This window comes from Orbicella faveolata, unplaced genomic scaffold, assembly GCF_042242905.1.
Source record: "Orbicella faveolata isolate gen_17 unplaced genomic scaffold, um_ofav_v1 contig_25, whole genome shotgun sequence".
NCBI classification, from domain to species: domain Eukaryota; kingdom Metazoa; phylum Cnidaria; class Anthozoa; order Scleractinia; family Merulinidae; genus Orbicella; species Orbicella faveolata.
Window position 1 is genome coordinate 31,271,657 of NW_028301553.1, and position 18,876 is coordinate 31,290,532.

General features: G+C 35.2%; 1 protein-coding gene across 2 annotated transcripts; it reads left to right on the top strand.

Annotated features, from left to right (window-relative positions):
- The first annotated feature begins 644 nt into the window (after positions 1 to 644).
- Positions 645 to 18,333, top strand: LOC110059218 (transmembrane protein 145-like). 2 transcript variants are annotated; one of them, XM_089294871.1, is made up of 18 exons: positions 645 to 808; positions 933 to 1,007; positions 1,213 to 1,284; positions 5,911 to 6,037; positions 6,455 to 6,525; positions 6,674 to 6,752; positions 7,451 to 7,522; positions 8,210 to 8,278; positions 9,015 to 9,095; positions 9,447 to 9,525; positions 10,058 to 10,151; positions 10,809 to 10,883; positions 11,993 to 12,090; positions 12,714 to 12,773; positions 13,592 to 13,652; positions 13,857 to 13,916; positions 14,918 to 15,082; positions 15,853 to 18,333. In XM_089294871.1, the coding sequence occupies exons 1-18, from the start codon at positions 704 to 706 to the stop codon at positions 15,997 to 15,999; spliced, it is 1,590 nt and encodes a 529-aa protein (XP_089150997.1). In that variant the 5' UTR covers positions 645 to 703; the 3' UTR covers positions 16,000 to 18,333. The 2 variants fall into 2 exon arrangements, with proteins under 2 accessions (XP_089150997.1, XP_089150996.1); XM_089294870.1 differs by lacking the exons at positions 645 to 808; positions 933 to 1,007 and adding an exon at positions 1,081 to 1,139.
- Positions 18,334 to 18,876: the final 543 nt, after the last annotated feature.

The following is an 18,876-nucleotide window of genomic DNA, read 5'->3' on the forward strand; positions in this document are numbered from 1 at the left end:
TCTAAGAAAATGAACCTGTGGCAGTCTGATTGCTCGAAAAACAAATTATTTTGGTTAGGCAGAACCGTGTGTTAGATGTTACTGACAAGAAGTCAAAACCAACAAAACGTGACTTCAGGGGGGAAAATGTAATCATTAGCATTTTACACACATGTAAATACTTGTAAATACCTAAATCCAGTTAAATTCTACATTATGTGACATGTCGGCTTTGCGTTAATTGTTCCCTTTTCTTACAAAATGGCTGACTATTTAGTCATCTCAGTTGGCAAAATTGTCCAAATGTGATTCTGTCAAGTGCGGAGGAACACATTCGAGAATGAAATAATATCAAAATTTGTTCACTTCGCATCAAGCAGTCATTACTTGTGTATAAAAATGTATAAATATTTGACTTTACGTCAGCAGTAAACAAAAACTGTCATTGTTGTTTTAATTGCTCATTACTCTCAAACTTCTACATCTCTACATTCAATTTGAGGCGAAATATAAGAAATTATCCAGCGCAAAGGTTTCCATAAATATGCAGTTTAGGTTGTGAAAGTCACACATTGTGATTTTAGGGGCAGAATGAGAGGAGTCAAGTGATCCTTGTGCTTGCACGGCACTGTTTATTTGCAGTTGACAGGTTACCTAGCGACTCCCACACGCAGATTGTCATACGGACAATCATTCAATTTCCATATTTTATTTCAAGGAAAATATGGCGACAGGATTGCGATGTTGGTCGTTAGCATTCTGTATAACGTTACTTCATATTAGAAGTACATATCCTAAGATTGTAGAAGGGACATTAAGCACCAAAGAGGTAGCTTGAAGTTGGGAATAATTCGAAGTTTTGTTTTTGGCAGTTGTGGAACACAAATGGAGTTTCGGTTCGAAGCGTATCAAGAGGCTTCCTAATCGCTCGTTTTTCCCACTCTCTTTGACAGAACTGGGCATTTTTAACAAGATTTTGTTACAAAGATTCAATAGGAGAACTAAAATATCATTTTGAATATCCTGAGGTGAGTTTTGTTCTTGATCCTGTGCCGATTTTTTTGCATGAACAATCGAGGCTTATACATAAACATGGCTTTTAATTGATAATGATTCAGCAAACTGAAGGAAACAAACTCTGCTGGCGCTAAGCTGTTACAGTAAGTGATAAAAACTTCTACTTCCGATCCATAACTGAGTTTTTTTGTTTGTCTATGTTTTCTTTCCTCGCAGGTTTATGCTACACAGAATATTTTTCTGTACTTTGACACGCAATGGCCATTAGTGTATCCGAAGCCAGACATGGTAAGAAACCGTATTCTTAGATTTAACTTCTTTATTTCACATATTTTAATTCAAAAATCCGAGCATTTATACGATACGAACGATTTTATCAATGTTCTCGCATGCATACTACTGATCTGTGCATGTTTCCTGAACATAAACACACGGGGTTGCCTTCCCTTTACTTAAAATGAAAGTCCAAGTTATTACGTATAATGAGGAAATTTGGCTCACCAGTGATACTAGCGCCTTCTTAAGTACCAGTTTATTAGAAAATTGGAAGAAGTTAGGAACTGCAAGGAAATATAATTCTTCTTATTAAGGTTCATTCGAAGAACGAGTTCACCTTATGACTTGTTTTAATAATAATAATCGAGAATCTAGCAACAAAAACACTTGCATTACCCGTCGCTCATAAGATTGTCAAGCCTGGGCAGCCATGAATCGAATACGCACTGGGCTGTCATTTTATTTGCTAATACGGCGTGTTGAAAATTGATATTTCCTCGTTCCAACCAGGAAACATACGAAACGAACTGTCATAGTTTAACTATGAAAAATGAGTTTCTCTTTCAGACATAAATGAATGTACTGGGTGATTTCAAGTACGCATGCATGAAAGATTTTCAAGAAGGGCATCTAAGTTCACTGAAGTAGCCTGTAATATCAAAAATCTCTGCGGTTTTGACAAGTATCTCTGTAACGCAGTCATCACTGGATTTAATTTCCAAGGATTGTTAAAAGTGTGAAAAATTAAATGTTTATGACTCCGCCATTTAGTGTGAGGCAAAATCCCCATGTTTTCATTTAGCATCAAGACAATCAGAATATATCTCTGCAGTTTTGACAAGTATTTCTGTAATGCAGTCATCACTGGATTTAATCTCCAAGGATTGTTAAAAGTGTGAAAAATTAAATGATATTTAGGACTCTGCCATTTAGTGTGAGGCAAAATCCCCAGGTTTACATTTAGCATCAAGACAATTAGAATATAACAAATTTCCCTTGCGCTATCCTTGAAACTTATAAGGGGGTAATTATGTGGCAAATTTTCAGTCCAGTTAGGGGTATCAAAATGAAGTCAAGGATGCAAATTTTGAAAATGAGTAAATTGGACCCTTTTGCAATTTAAAAGTACTGGTAACCTTTTGTTGGCTGCTCAATGTTGAACTTTCTAAGGCAGCCTATGAAATGGATATCAACCATTTCCTCTTCATTAATCGATCTAGTCTCAGTGGCAATGATGTGATGACAGATAGGCACCCCAAAGAAAGTTAGTTTTTCTTGATAAAGTACATATCCAAGCCATATGGCTTCCCATACTGCTTCATACTAAGTTATCTTGTCTGCATTGAGGTCACTGTGCACTCCATTTATTAGCTTTGAAATTAACTAGACGTTAAATAAGATTCTCCATTTTATAGCCTTTATTTTACCGAAACCTTTTCTTTTCAGCCGCCTTGTTTCCTCACTTTTCTGCCTGGGTGGAAGTTTCATTCCAATTAATTACATGGGTTTTTTGGAGCTTTTCATTTTTGTCTGGTTTGAAAACAAAATTACAGCCTGTGGACATACATGCTCTATTAAAAATGATTAACTATTTCTGGCCTTGCATTATGAGCCTGAGATTTCTATTGCATGACTGTTGACGAGGACGCAAACCTACTGAAGGCAACTAGCACATAGAAATCGAGAGCGAATAATCTATTTGTGTTAAGATAAATCTACCAGTCATTCAAAACTTTATCAAAATCTTCTTTACAGATGCTTCGATTGCACAAAGAAATGAACACATTTTGTTGACAACTGCACGCTGCTAGGTTACTCGCTATCTACCACAGAATAGATAATGAGCAGGGCGCTACAAGATTGATAGTAATTAAAAAAAGCACACTCAACTCCATTAGCAGGTTTATAGCAGCTATATTCTAAATGCAGCTAGATTGATCAGTTCAGTGCCGAGGAAATAAAGGCACTTCAGTAGGTTGATCCAAGTACTAGGTCTAAGAACACACACCTTCGTGTGTAAACAGAAGGCATAAAATAAAGTAAGAGCACTAGGAGGATAAACCTCCACAAAGTAAACAGGATGTCAGAAAAAAGAAGGAAACTGTCAGCAGGTGTATGAACACACTAACAGTTGTCTGTAGTCTCTTTACCACTTTACGTGCCAATGAAATCATCTTACATCGTACATGCGTTGTAGATTTTGTGTCAACTGATAATTTTCTGGGAAAGTTGTCTTCATGCTCACTGGTAAAACCAGGGACAATTAAATGGTTGACAGTTTTGATTTTGTGTGTGGTCTAACAGGGATGAAGCTGAAAAAAAAAAAAAACTGAACAGTGGTAGATAATTTTAAGGTGTCTTTAATTTCCTGGCCTCTTTCCTTCAGAATTACCCCAAGTAGGATCTCAGTGGGCAATAAACTGTCATTCAACCATTGAATTTGCCTGTAGTCACTCTTAGCTGCATCTCTGGTCCAGCTGTCTGTGACTTTAAAAAAAAGGTTTTCTCCAAGCAGGCATGAAGCATGGAAACCATGCTTTTTTATTGTTGTTAACTGTATATAATGAAAAATTAATTGAATAGTCTGTTCTGTGCTCGCAGCCTCAGGGCTCGAAATTGCGACTCACTGGTCGCCAATGCGACCAAAAATTGAACACTGGCGACAAAATTTTCAGAACTGGTCACCAGCTGGCGACTCACATTTTGTCCGATAACTAAACAAAACCACGACACAACTTTTGTTTTTAAATCTCTATATTAGGAAATCAATCGGATATGGTAGCTAGTATACAACTCACCTTTCCGTCCCCAGTAAAATAATGTCTGATTATTACAAGATAATCAAAAAAATTGAGTGTATTTCGACACGTCGATACTGCGTTCACACCGTACCATGTTGTTTCAGTGGCTTCTTCCGAAACTAGGATCGTAGGCGCACTTCAACACCATGTGCTTTTCATTTGCTGCGAAAATGGCGGCAGATACCAATCAGTTGAAGGAATTACGTGAGTCTTTACGTACGGGGAATGAAGATTCAAGCATGGCATTGTTTGTCGGCAGCGAAAGACGTTGAGGAAAGCAAGTCGAAAATAAAGAACGGCATTTCGAAGAAGTAGCAAAGGGAAAATATGTAAGGACCATGTTTGTCTCACAATGAAAACCACAGACTTAAAACGTTTTATGCTTCGCTTCATTTAAAATGACTATGGAGACAACCATCACCTTGGGACCAGAGACATATCACCTGAGAACAACAGTAGCTTTCTGTAACTAAGTGTTACTGGTGTTGCTTTTAATTGTTTTCGCTCTTCAATTGTGACTTTTCTTGAATGCGAAGTAACGTATAAAATTTTGTTCTTGTGTAGGTTATATGTAAAATAAGTTGGCGACCAAAATTTACGATCTGGCGACTAAAATTTTTCCATTAGTCGCCAGCTGGCTCCCAAACGAAAAAGTTAATTTCGAGCCCTGAGCCTCAGTAGGGAAGATTGAAAAATGAAGCAAACCAAAGAAAAACGAGAAAGACACCTTAACAAAAAGGTTTATGAAAAAAACAACTGTTTTGGAATCATCAAATATTGCTTTTTATTAACCTATGGCAAAATCATTTTAAATTACAAAATTAAGGTAATTGAAACTAGCTTCCTAAAAACAGCTTTCTTCAGTTGATTCCTTCATTCATAATGAAATACAGCAGAATAATTGTTTCAAGACAGAATAACAGTTCTTTCAGATAATACCACTCGTAATTACAGAAAATTATTGCATGTGAGCTGACTCTTGATTGGCTGCATAGTAATCAGTTTTTCCCAGCTGCTAAAATACATCATTCTATATATAAAATAAGCTGGCCTCACAATTAACATCAGTATTAATAATTTTTGTATATTGACTGTGATTTTTAGCGTAACCATCAAGGTATTATTTTACATAAATTTTATTCATTTTTTTTTAGCTGTTTTGCATTTTACCAGATAAATCGTTCTATTGAGAAGATGATTGTTGGAGCTATACTATCTGCTGGGTAGTGATTTCCTATATTTAACAACCACAATTTATGTGATGTCTTACAAAATGAATAACCACAGTTTCATCCAGCACATGCTAAGAATATGTTTTTTTTTTATGTTTAATCAAATGATTTTGAGTACAATTTGGAACAAATAAGCCCAAGTAAGTTTTTCAAAGATTAAGAAAAAAATGCAGGAACCCATGCAATTTTTAGGTCTCACAATAATTTAACACTTAAGTAGGCATGGAGTTTATTGCAGTGTACTTTTACTCTTCTACATTTGTATTTTGCCTTGTCCATAGGGGTTTCATTTAAGGCCAGGCATGCACCTGGCAAATTGACTGGCCGTGAGAACAACTTTGCCCAACTATTTTTAACTATCTAGTGAATAATTGTTCTTATTTAAAGAAGTTCAGGTCAGAAGTTTTGCCCACCTTTGAAAACCAGTTGTCCTCCTGCTGAGAATGTTAAATGAAACCCCTGCTAGTCCTTCAAGCTTGTTAAAATTCAGCAAGAGGAGAAATTGTACAGAAATACTAAACACTATAATATCTAATTAGGTAATATTATATTGTGACAAGGTCAAAATTCAGTTAACAGTCACTTATCCCAATGTTATTCAACAGAAATGTATAGATAAAGAAGACAAGGTTTATAGAGGAAATAACCAAGTTGTGAACCTCACGACCAACTACATATGGTCAGGATGTACAAAGAAAGAAAAGCTATCTATGACACATTTAGACTGCAATGGTAAGAGTATGTTTCAGTCTCTCAAAGGGGCTAGGTCCCAGTATTTTAGGTAATTCAGTTTATTTAATTGTAAGTTTTCAATAGCTTTAAAGCTATCACTCAAAAAGTCAGTTTTTGAGCCCTGACTTTCACACAAATGAAGATAAACTTGAAAAGTCAAATAAATATAAGGCTAATGTTTTTCAAGCCCAGCCAAATGCGAACTGTTTTATCCTTTTCCAATTTTGCCCAACCATGCAAAATCTTTGTCTTTTCATAGTTTTGCTTGAGTTTTTCCACAGTTTTAACACTTTCTGTGATATTTTGGTTAGTTCTATGATCAGCATTGAGATTGCCTAGTCCTTTTAAGATGGTGATAAATGATGTTTGTACAGCCATATATTATTGTCGACACCTTTTTTCCTTGTTCTTTTTAAGGTGATCGGCGATTTGTGTCAAATCGCGAGAGATGGTGGTATTTAGCCGTCAGTAACTGTGACTCCTCTAAGGTGGGTACTGTGAGTTCTTGTACCCAGAGGATTGAAATTTTCAGTCATGCAAAAAAAGTGCTCATTACACTCTAATGTGGAATAAAGCTGATCAAAATGTTGGAAGTTGAGGTCATGCTAATAAATTCAATTCATTGTGGCATTTTAGGGACTGTTCTTGAACTACAGATTAGAAATGACAAATGGAGAAACATTTTGGAGAAAGCACTTCTCTGCAGATGAAAGATGTATGTATCTCTAGAATTTAATCTTGGCAAGTAGAGATGTACTGTGGAAACCCGATTTCTCAAACCCTCATTGTTTGGAACCTCCCGATAACCCGAAGCAAAAGTCATTTCCCTCTCCTCAGTCGAACACTGTCATTTTACCCCCAATTTCTCAAACTATCCGATTTTTTGAACCAATTTTCGTTTCCCTTGAAAAATAGGGATTCCACTGTAATTTCTATTCAGCTGCCTTACAATGTACATGTAGATATCACTACAAAGACATGCTATTTTCATTCAACAAGTTTTCAATAACAGCTGCAGCAAATGAGAAAGTGGTGTTAGATGTAACATGCAGTGATCCAATTTTAAATTTATTCTGCACCTGGTTACTCTTGGAATAGTCATCTACAACACTTACTGTGGTCAATCTGCTACAGAGAATTCTTTTGTAAGTTACCTGTAGTTAGGGTTAACAGGCACAGGTCTAGAGTATGCATTTGGTCATAGTTAGTAGAGGGTCCTCTCTATGATGTGAAAAATCATTTTCTGCATAATTGGTGAAATATTCTATGTAAAACTAATAACATTATAATAAATTATTGATAAAAGTTACTGAAGGAGAGGTACAGATCATTGAGAATCACTGTTAGTAATAATTTTGATGTGTTCTTCTGTAATGGTGAAGTAATTTTTTCTTCATTATTACTATTTTTCAGTCATTCTTCCCATGGACATAGCTTTTTTTATTGCCTTTATTGTGATGTGGATGCTGGGCATTTATGTTGCAAGTAAGAAATGAATTAATAAATGATACCATGCAATCAGTCGACCTTATCGCCTGAAGAAGACTAGCAGTAAGCAGTTGAAACATCGCAATCTACATCTCAAGTGACTACATCAAGAGACAAATAATAGTACAATGTTATTATTGCATCTACCGCGATGAATAACAACAACCTCTTCCTCGACAATGAATTAATAATTTACAAAATTTAATTTCCCATTGTGCAGAACTTTCTGTACTGAAATATTCAGTCATTTCTTATAAGGGCTATCACAACAATTATTTGCCTTCAAATGTCTTGTCATATATTCGTTTAACTTTGAGGTGTTTGAAACAGTTTTGAGTGCTTGATATTTAAAGTGAAACATAAAACTTACGAAAAATAAAATAACAAAAATCCATGCTAATTAAGATCACATATCCACATTCTTTCATGGTTATCATTTCCTTTGTTTAAACTTATTAATGATTTATTAAATATGAGTTTGAGAATCAGTCCAGAGTATTAAACAAGAATAAAATGCATGAAAAGCAGTTTGATCGAAAAGATTTTCAACCACAAAAAGACACAATGTATGAAACAATGCCAATTTATCAGAATTCTTGTTTTTTTAAGATGTTTTTTTGCTAATTTAAATTACCAACCCTAACTCTAATGTATGTAACAATATTTTACTGTAATTAATTGCAGATCTCTTAGTGGGTCGCAGGCTTTTTCACTTTTCATACAAGCTTTATTTGACCTCAATGACCTTTGAAGGTAAGATCATGGCATGATGCAATGTCAGTAATTTGTTCAAGTGTTCTCACTTGATGTTGGGCAAGTAAATTTATAGAAGAGATGTCAGAGGGAAGTTGCAAATGGTACACATCAGCATAGGAAGGGCTATCCTAGTATACAGTAGAATACTGAAAACTTATTTACAGAAAGAAAGAAAGTCCTGTCTGATATCTAGGGACTAGTGAATATAACAGTCGGCTATTTAATTTTGTCTGTCACTTAATGGGCAATTGAAGGTTCTTGGAAAATTTTTGAGGAAACTCAAATTACAAGGGCATTATACGAGACAAACTTTTTGATAATCATAAATGAATTTAGAGTACCGCTCAGATTTAAGTTACCACCTCTCGTCTCATTTCTCTTGAGATGCATCTCTTTTCTCTCAATAATCACTGAAGTGTTTAGCATGGAATATATTACTCACAAGATGCCGGTGTGCATATAAAAAGCAACTGCTTGTACACTACAACAAAAAGTTTGATTGAATGTGAGATACTGTGTGTATCGAACGCTCAGTCTATGTGTCAAATAAGCGTATCAAACATTAGTTTTGCTAGATCAATAAATTATCCAGGATTTCCTTTTCAACAGTTCCTAGACTTTTAGCAAAAAGGACTCAATCTAGGTAGTGAAGGTTTCTGATTTGCAAAGAGAAACAAATTAGCAATATTTGTCATAATTAAAAGTTGAATAATTTAAATGTTTTTTCTTTCAGTTATAAGCTTGCTGTTCTACATCATTTACTATGTCAAATTTGGAAGGAGTGGCTTTGAGACGTATGGACTATCTGTAGTAGGTAATGTATAGATCAGTTATTGTATAACTTAGGGTATTTTCAAATCTAGTACACAATGTTGTGTGTTACCCTACTTTGTCTCATGTGCATGTGGCCAATTTTGAAGAAGTTTTGAAAAAATTGCCCATGAAGCCTGTAGAAAATTTGGTAGATTGTGACAAGCAGTAAATTACAGTATGTTGTTTTATATTCAGTTGTAAGTAATTTTTGTAGTTGAGTTATTGTTTTATCAAGATTATATTGGTCTGATAAGTAAAATGGTTTTTACTTTTTTCGAACTGGCAGAGTGTTACTTTTGTTAAAGAAGCTCTCTTGATTTTATAGACACGCTAACTTTATTGCTCATTGCAGGGCGTGCCTGTCACTTCATCTCTCATGTTGTATTTCTGATCATGTTAATTTTGATGGCTAAAGGATGGACAGTAACAAGGCAAGAAGAAAATTACATTGTTTGTAGAAGTCAGAATGAACAAAATGTACAAAAACCAAGTTAGACTTATTAAATAATTTTCCTTCAGATCAAAGAAATTTGTTGTAAATACAGACAGCATGAACTACATTTTGTACGTACTACATGTTCTTCAAATTTTCATGTGTTAAAGGTACAAAAAAGTACAGGAGAAAGAGTTGTAAATGCCACATACTACATGTAGCTCAAAATTATTTAAATTAAACTATGCAAGTCTCTGTAATGTAATACAGTCTTGAGCAGTGTTATGGTTTGATTCTTGAGTGCAAATTAACTGCTTTTATCACACACTGAATATGAACACTGTGAAATGTTGAATGAAACTATTTTTTTAGATTTTCATTCATAATAATTGCACAAATTCTGGTGAGACAATGTGGGAATGCTTATCAGGATTATAGAGAATTAATTGGTTAACACACAGTAATAGTAAAGTACATATTAGATATAGATCTACAAACTTACAGTAAGTGGTTGAATCATTTGTTCGCAGAGGGCGCATCAGTTCTGGAGGTCAAATCAAGCTCAGCATCTTTGGTACAGTTTATACAGTGTGTTTTGCCATCCTCTTCTTCTATGAAGTTGCTGTAAGTAGAATATTGATCATTTACTAGGGGTCTACATGAATAAATGGGAAAAAAACAAGGGTTGGTGTCCAGAAAAACTTATGATATTCAAATTATGAAGTTTAGAGAAAACAAGATCTTTGTTATATCCTATTTTTGTCTAAGTATAGTTGTTTTGCCTTACAGTAAATCTACTCAGCATCTTAATACAATGACCTCTGGCAGTGTATAATGTAATGAGCGTTTGATCGAGAAATTGCAGTCTTGCACAATGGAAATTAGTAGAAGTTAAAAATGTTATGATTTCTGTTTATCTGCTTCTCATATTTAGTTTCAGTGGTATAATGATGATGATATATGTGATGTCATGATAAGGGACTGGTTAATGTTATCTCAGGGTTCTGCTTTTGAATACGTTTTTATTTTTAATTTGGCTGGGCTGAAGAACTAGTAGGTTATTGCATCAGGGACTTTATTACATTAGGTTTCACTGTAAGATGTTCCAGATGATTGAATATAACTTTAAATTGTTTTAGTTACGCCACATGTTCTTGTGCATTGCTGTCATCATCAAGGCTAACTGATTGAAACTCCCTAGCTAATGACTTGTTCAATAGACTTTGTCGTGTTATTTTAACTGTTCATTTTATTGAGAACAATCTGTTGTTAACATTGAAGGTGTTTGATCCGGGTGAAGTTCTCTATATCTACGAGAGTCCTGCCGGCATTGGGATTTCTATCTTGAGAGTCATTGTGAGTATTGCATAATAGAAATTAACTCAATATTATTATACTTTGAAGTCCTCATTCTCAATTCTGGGAGCTACAGATAATATTATTTTTAGTTTTTTCACCAGTTGAGTGTGGTTGCTTAGCTGTGGAGGTTGTACCCAGGGTTGGGAAGACTCCCATCTGAAAAAGTCCGGGTTGCTTGTTGGAAATTTGAATTAAACCCCTAAAGGAGGCAAATGACCCCTTAAAGTTACTGAAATGACAGCATTATTTTATTATTTTTCGCTTGCACCTGAAAGAATACTTTCATCCATGGCTAAAAATAGTGAAGTTTCATCCTGGACAGCCCAAGTGAGACCAAAATATGTGATTTACACTCCTAAGCAAGGCAATGAGTATCCTCAAACTTTTCATATAGGCGTCGCCCAGGGCTTGTGCTGAGCTAGGGCCTGGTTGTTTAGCTTCAGAGTGTTTTTCTTTGTTGGTTGCATTCCTGACCACAAAATGCAGAAGAAAGTAGGCAATGTTATGTAGATGCAGAAATGCAGAATGAAAACCTCTTCTGTTGGTAGCCAGTCATTTAATAAAAGGGTGTGAGAAAGTAAAAATGGCTTGCAAAAACTTATGGGAAAGACAAAATATTTGCAACAAACAAAGTCACCATTCAGTGTTAAGGCTAAACTGGTTCTTTTCACAATTGAATGTTAAGTATAGATGTTCATACTTTCTTTGAAGCAATCAGTGATAAAACTACTATCTGATTTTATTTTTTTGTGATATCTAGGATAGATTTAAGAACTTAGTCTTGAGACTGATTATCCATTTTTTAATGCTAGTTTATCAGCATTAGAGTTCAAGAATACTCAACTGTAAATATCTCACTTTTTCTTGAACAGTATCATCCAAGGAAAAGTTTTGCAAAAGTTTGCATTGTCTGTACTTGTGTTTTTAAGTATTGTACGAGTTATAGTGATGCTGCTGAAAAAAAAATCCTTTTAGAGCTTTTCTACTGTTTTTATCTCTATTAAGAAGCCAACTCCTTTTAAGCGGCCAGTATTCTTTTCCTTGAGGGTGGCCTTTTAATAGGGGTTGAACTGTAATGTTAAGAATTTTAGTGATATTTTTTTCAGGCTTGGTTGTGGTTCTGCTATGGGACTTTCTTCACCCTGAAGCATTATCCAAACAAGTGTAATTTTTATTACCCATTCTGGTTCTTCTACACAGGATGGTAAGTACACATAGTAGTTTAATAATTGTTTGATTAATTGCATATCTATGGCCATTGTAGTCTTGCAAATGCAGCAGACTACCACCTCCTGAGAGACCTTGTGGCAACCAGAATTGGAGTGCATTGCATGCAGCACTGCAAATTTTTCTCAGAAATTGAAATTTACTATGTGCAAAACGTATTCCTATTACAGTGCAACTACCCTGACCAAGGCTACCCAAGTATTGTTTTTGCAAATTGACCAATGGCATTTGCATGTTAAAACAATAAAAGTGGTTCTAAATTTGTTGTTTCTGTAGTGTGCGGCATGCTCAGATCGAAAATTTGTCGCAAATCTATTGTGAACATCAATTTTTTTCTCAGATCAATTTGTGAAGAATTTTGGTGGGTGGCCTTGGTTGGTGTGGTCACAGTGTAAGGGACTGCCTTAGCTTAAATTCTAGACCAAAATATGTACTGAGTGAATGCACACCAGAGGTTTAACTGTACTCTGTTCTTTGATTGGCTTTAATTTGCTATCAGTGTCTTTCATATAGTAATTAGTAGATTCTAATGAACTATCTAAGTGGGAGTCTGTTCGAACTTGTTGAAACACATATTAACATAGAATTCCTGTTTTACAGGTTCCTTGCTGGGCCAATTGTAGTTGTAATTGCAACATACAAAATACCAAAGTGGGAAAGGTAAGCAGTCTTGCCCAGTTAAGATTCTTTTCTTTGATGTTTTTTAGAAACAGAGGTAGCCATACTTGTGTTACATAAAAAAAAAAGAATTATAATGAGACATAATAACACCCTAACTTGCCTCAGAATGCCGAAAATCTCATTTGAGAGGACCTAAAGGTTAAACACGTGCTGGGGGAGGATGCCCCCGGAACCCCCTACAGAGGAACGCGTTTGGAGGTCCATATCTCAAATACTCTTCTCTATAATCTTGTATCCAGCCCAGATGTTGATACCAATATAATGACCATAGATGTGATTGTTTTTTAACAACAACAAAAAAAAAAACCCTGCCAATAGACTGTTTTCGTCACGTTAAAATTCAGCTTGGCAATGAGGCCTAGAGGACCCAAACAAAGGAAATTGAATGACCATGTTTATTTATTTCTTTTGTTTGTGTCCTCTTGGCCTCACTATCAAGCTGAATTTTAATATATCGAAAGTGGGCTATTCTCACACCTTAGTCATGAGTCTGACATTCAAGTTTCTGCAAGTCTCAAACTTTGATTGCATTCTAACTTACATGTTCAGACCAATTTTGCCTGCCTAGATTTGGGCAAACTTCGAAAATGCGCGTGACCATGACCCAACACCTACAAATGTCAACTAATTTGCAAGCACTTTCTGGAGATTTTAAGTTTTGAGTAGCTTAATAATAGATTATACTTAGGGATGGGTAAGACAGGAAGGGTTCATGTAGCAATGGTATGTAATTTGCTCAGTTGTCATTGGATATCAAAAGAATGCTTCACTGTTGAATGATTTATTTTTGTTTCCAGAGAGCAAATTGTCAATGGAATTGATTGGTCAATCTCTATTCTTGCGCACTTGGTTTTCTTGGTAAGTGAACCATTAAATGTTTTTTATTGAGCATGGTCTTTCATATTAATATATTTAGTAATCAGTATCACTACTTGACAGACATTATTATTATGCATATTGAATCACGCTGATGCATATATACAGAACAAACACTGCTAGTTTACAAAGGGTCTTACTTCTGGACAGTGAAAATAAAGCTTGTTTTGATCAATACTTTCACAGATTATAACCAGACCTTCTGCAGCAAATATAAATTTCCCATTTCACTTGAGGACCAACCAGGTAAGAGATTGCACCTCTAAGAGATATTCTGTGTGTTGTCACTTCATGATACGAAAACCTTGGTGAAGCTCAAGGCTCTTGAACTGCATGTACATGTACAAGCATCTACAGTCATGGTTGCCACAGGCCTTGCTTTTCAAAATTCCCTGCTTTTCCGTGATAAAATTAATATTTCCCTGACCAAATAAATACAAAATGTCAGATCTAGTAGTAGCTTCTGGCCTCAACTTACAGTTGTCCTTTCTGCCCATTCATGAAGGCTCACAAGTTTTCAACAAATTTTCCTTCCTCATTAAGGAAAAATATAGTTGAGATCACAGTGACCCCAAATGTTCTGTCCAGCCCTTGATGGTATTAAATCAGCTGTGTTAAATTATTTCACTTTTACCTGACATTTCTTCAAAATGTGAATTTTTCATGATGCAAAATTTATAAAATTCCCTGACTTTTCCTTGACTTGGAGAATGTTTTTTTCCCTGACCATTTCCCGATCTATGGATCACAACATTGGTGTTTATAACCTGGCTTTAAGGAACACTGACAAGTCAGAATTTGATCTGATTGATTATTTTGATAGTAGTATTTGCCATCTGTCTCTAGAGGTATTTGTATCACATTAAACATCCTAGCAGTTGGTATTAAATGAATTTAGGACACACAACAGTTGTGAATCTTGGGGAGAGATGTGGGGTATCAACATTCCCTCTTTTATAAAATGTCTTACCCCCCCCCCCCCCCCCCTCCCTCCGCTGCCAACCTACAAGCAAGAACGGCCTCTGCTTCCTCCAATTCTTGGGTACATCTACATTCACCACCCTTCAATTTGGAAGCTAAGTACTTGCTTTGTGAAACAAACATACTTGCAACTGAGTACAGTTGGAAGTTGCTCTCAGATTTTGTGGCTAAATCAGTCAATTTTTGCTTGCTATCATAGAACTTGGTAGTGGACATACAATGTTTTTCTTATGTTATCTAAATACTAATTAACAAATTCCTTTTAGATTGGCATTCAAGAAGCCACACCCTCCAGACCTTCAGAGAATGGCTCTGCGTACTACACTCCTCCCCCACCCAATGCACCTCCACCTTACTATTCTCAAGAGGCTGGTCACTTCACAGATATCACATCCATGTTCTTGGCCAGTGGAGTTGCCAATGGCAACAAGGTACAAAATGTGATATAATTTCATATGTATAGGAAGTGTTAGTGCTGCACTTTTGTTTTGTTTCAACCTAATGAAACATCATTCCAAAAAATTGGCAAAAGGAATAATAACTAAAAAATACATGTATGATGCTGGGTCTGGATTCAAACGTGGGCCACACTGTTGGGAGGCAAGGGCTCTTACCACTCTGCCACTTCTTTTTGCAAGGGACATTTGAACTGACCTTCTGGCATATTTTGTTTTCCTTTGGCTGTCAAAAACATTGAAACTTTTAGACCAATTGATTGTGTAGTTGCCCTGATTTTTTGTTACAAAATGTGTGGTTGAGTATGCTATTTTATTTTACCATACCACAAAAAACTATGATGAGCAAGCTAGCTATGCATGTAACACTGCCTGAGAAATTATGTATACAGTGTAAACCAAAGGCAAAGTTAAGTTTATCTGCCACAAAACTTAGTGTTAGCAACAACCTCCCACCAAACAAACAGGCCCTTTTGAGTGCATTTTCCTTTTCTTAATTTCAAACTTTTGTCATGTTGTAACTTCAGAAGGTCCCTACATGGCTGTCAGAATTTCAACACAAGTTATGTCATTCTTCATTTTATCACCCTCAACATCATTGTTTCAATGCTGCGTCAGATGTTAGAATTTTACCTAAACAGTCCTAGAGCCTTGTTGGTGGAGGTGTGACTGTATACCCAAGTTCTGGTTATTAGTTGATTTTATTAATTAAATGGTAACTGACCTGTTTTAATTTAACTTTACAGCCACCATATTCATCCTCGAATGGTATGCAAAATAGAGCAATAAATGGTTACCCTAGGATGCTGGCAAGTCAATCACCCATGACTGGAAGGCAAAACGGAGAAGTGAATGGTTTCCCTATGATGTCTGCGAGTCAATCAGTTTCCTAACCAGTGCACATGGCAAATCAAGCTGTAAATACTGGCATATCATAATGCAGTTCACATCAAATCTTTTGTATTTGATTTAATATTAATCATAAGTTAACCATTTGGAACACTTCTGTGTGGTTTTTTTTTTTTTCATACAAACATAAAAGACAGTAGAAGCTAAAACTTGTAAAATGTAAAAAAAAAAAAAAGTTTACCTACAAAGTCAACACCACAATGGCCTTAAGATGGTGTCATTTATAACAAAACACCCATTTAGGAAATATAAATTGTACTTACATGTAAGAAATAGAAAAGGTTTTCCATTTTTTTGTTGTTTTTTTTTTTAAGTTATAACAACACGAGTGGTAGTTTGGTAGAACAAGAAATGGTGCAAGTACACAAGATGCAGTTTTCCACAGCCTTTTCAAGTTCTCCTGATCTTTCACAAGTGTCCCTTTATTTCATTAGGATCATGGTGAAAATGTTTTCTATTTCTTTAAGGAAAACACTGTGAGAAGTCAAGAATGGAAGTCACTCATTCACTTTGATTATTAGAATGTAAATTCTCTTTTCTCCCACCTGGGTGGCACAGGCAACTAACTTTTGCCTTTGGGCGACTGGAAAAACCTACTTTTTTCTTGTAAGCTTGAGTGCTGGGCACCCGGGATTTCATGGTCACAAACCTTTGAAGTGATCATAATTTTTTTTAGACCACAGCATTGGTCAAGTTAAATTATAGAAGTACGGCTCTTAGTGAGTGCTCTCTTACAGAGTGTTTTCTAGGTACATTTTTCAAGATAAAAGTTTCTAGCCTTTATTGTTTGGACACCTGTAAGTATCAAAAAACAAAGTTGATTCACATTTTGTTTGCCATAATTTGTACTGTACACAATGCTTTTCGTAAGCTAAAATATTAATATTATGTGTTAGGCAGCCATGCATCTAAAAATGGTAGTGTTATTTAATTGAACAGTGTTCTTGCATAAGTTATTTCTTATCTCTTGTAAAACATAATTTATCAAGCATGGCATTATATGCTCTTGTTAAAACCCTTTAAAGTTGGCAGTGGATAAAGAAGGAAAATTTCATGTTATGGTAATGAACACTCAACGCATTCATGAACAGAAAATAACAATAAATTTCACATTAAACAGTTTTCTCACATTAATTTAGTCAGAAAACAAATTTTATACTAACCTATATACATACTATAATGGTAGACTGTAAGTGAATATGAAAGATCTTAAATAAGTGGTGGCTTGGTTGTACATGTAATATGAATTATTTTTTAAGTAAGACTGAGAACTTTTTCTATATTATTTAGCTCAGAACTGTAATGTAAACAATATGCCAACCTTATAATGCAAATAATTATTATCAATAATTGTAATCAGCAATATTATTAAGAAGTAAAGAACTTGGTTTAAGTTATGGTGAATCTTAAGTTCAGTTCATCAACTGATCACTTTCTATCCTTACTAATTTTATTCCTGTTATGTTTTGATTTTTCTAAGAGCTACTGTACATTAAAGTTTTAAAACAAGTACTGACCCAGTCAAACTTAATGAAAACATAACCCAAGAAACCTGACTTCTTGTGAAGTTATGTTTCAATGTTTCAAACAATCTAAGATTAGACAAGCAGCTTGATTGGCTGAGAGAATGTAAACAGTAAACCAAAATTGTATATTGCAGCCAATAGTTTCTGATTATTCTTGGCCCTCTACATCCCCTGACTTAAATCATGAGATCATGCATAGTTCTTCAAAGATGAGAATACTGGTCAACTGTTTTACATAAAAAAAAGTTTGCTTGCTTTTCTTTTTTAACAATACCTTTCAGTCAAATAATCAACTTGTAGTATCACAACATACATGGCTAGTTTGTTAATTAACAAATTCAACCACCACTTCATACTATACATGTATTGCAGGGGTTTCGTTAATGTTTTCAGCAGGAGAGCAACTGTTTTTCACAGGTAGGCAAAACTATCTGATCTGAACTTCTTTGTAGGAAAAACTTTCCACTAGATGGTCAAACCAGCTTGGAAAAATCATCCTCACAGCTGGTCAATTTGCCCGGTGCCCGGTGACCGGCCCTTAATGAAACTCCTGGTATTGTAGGTTGCTTAGATCAATATCTATGGATTATTGACCAAGTGGGAAATTTGGTCAATAAAGGTTTATTATATGGAAACAGAATACTATTTACCTAATGTTCACACATGCATTGTACATGCGCATTGTTTCATAAGAACTCACTGGATGTATGATGAAATATTAAGAGACATAAACAGTTAACAAGGTGGCTACTTTTCATTGAATATGGCTGTAATAAACATTTTTAGAGGCAAGTATGTTTGTGTGACAAGATGTTATAAGTCATCCCGAGTCCTGGAAGATAAAAAATGCCTGGGCTGATTTGGGTAAAAGCTTTGCACAAATTTTATGAAGTGTCAAAAAAGTTGATTTTATGGAGTGCCTTACCTACCTTTAACACTTTTTGCCCTCCCCCGACACCTTTTATGAACAATTTTTGTCATAAGCAGCACGTATCAACATGAAGATCCATCACTCCGACAACAAAACCTAGCTCCAAATCCCAAATGGCATACATCGATTTGATTTGAGCTTATATGCCATTTAATAATACATGTGGTAATTATAAAATAGCTTCTGGGAAATAGAGAAATCATAGCAAATAACTTTTGGCATGGCTCACCTGAATTTCTGCTGTAACAATTTAGCTGGCATTTTGACCCACGGCTGCGGTCTCCAAATGGCGGCCTAGCGATGAATGGAAATCAAGCATATTTAGAACAAGACTTCGCTTTTTTTCTCTCTTAATAAATTTTAGGCGGCGCAAACGTTTTCTTTTTATAAATTAACGTCAAATA

Bases quoted from the DNA above. Each gene is read 5' to 3' on its own strand.
- LOC110059218 (XM_089294871.1), top strand. From the start codon at position 704: ATGGCGACAGGATTGCGATGTTGGTCGTTAGCATTCTGTATAACGTTA. The intron at 6,526-6,673 runs GTGGGTACTGTG...GTGGCATTTTAG, and splicing joins GTAACTGTGACTCCTCTAAG to GGACTGTTCTTGAACTACAG. The intron at 10,884-11,992 runs GTGAGTATTGCA...TATTTTTTTCAG, and splicing joins TTTCTATCTTGAGAGTCATT to GCTTGGTTGTGGTTCTGCTA.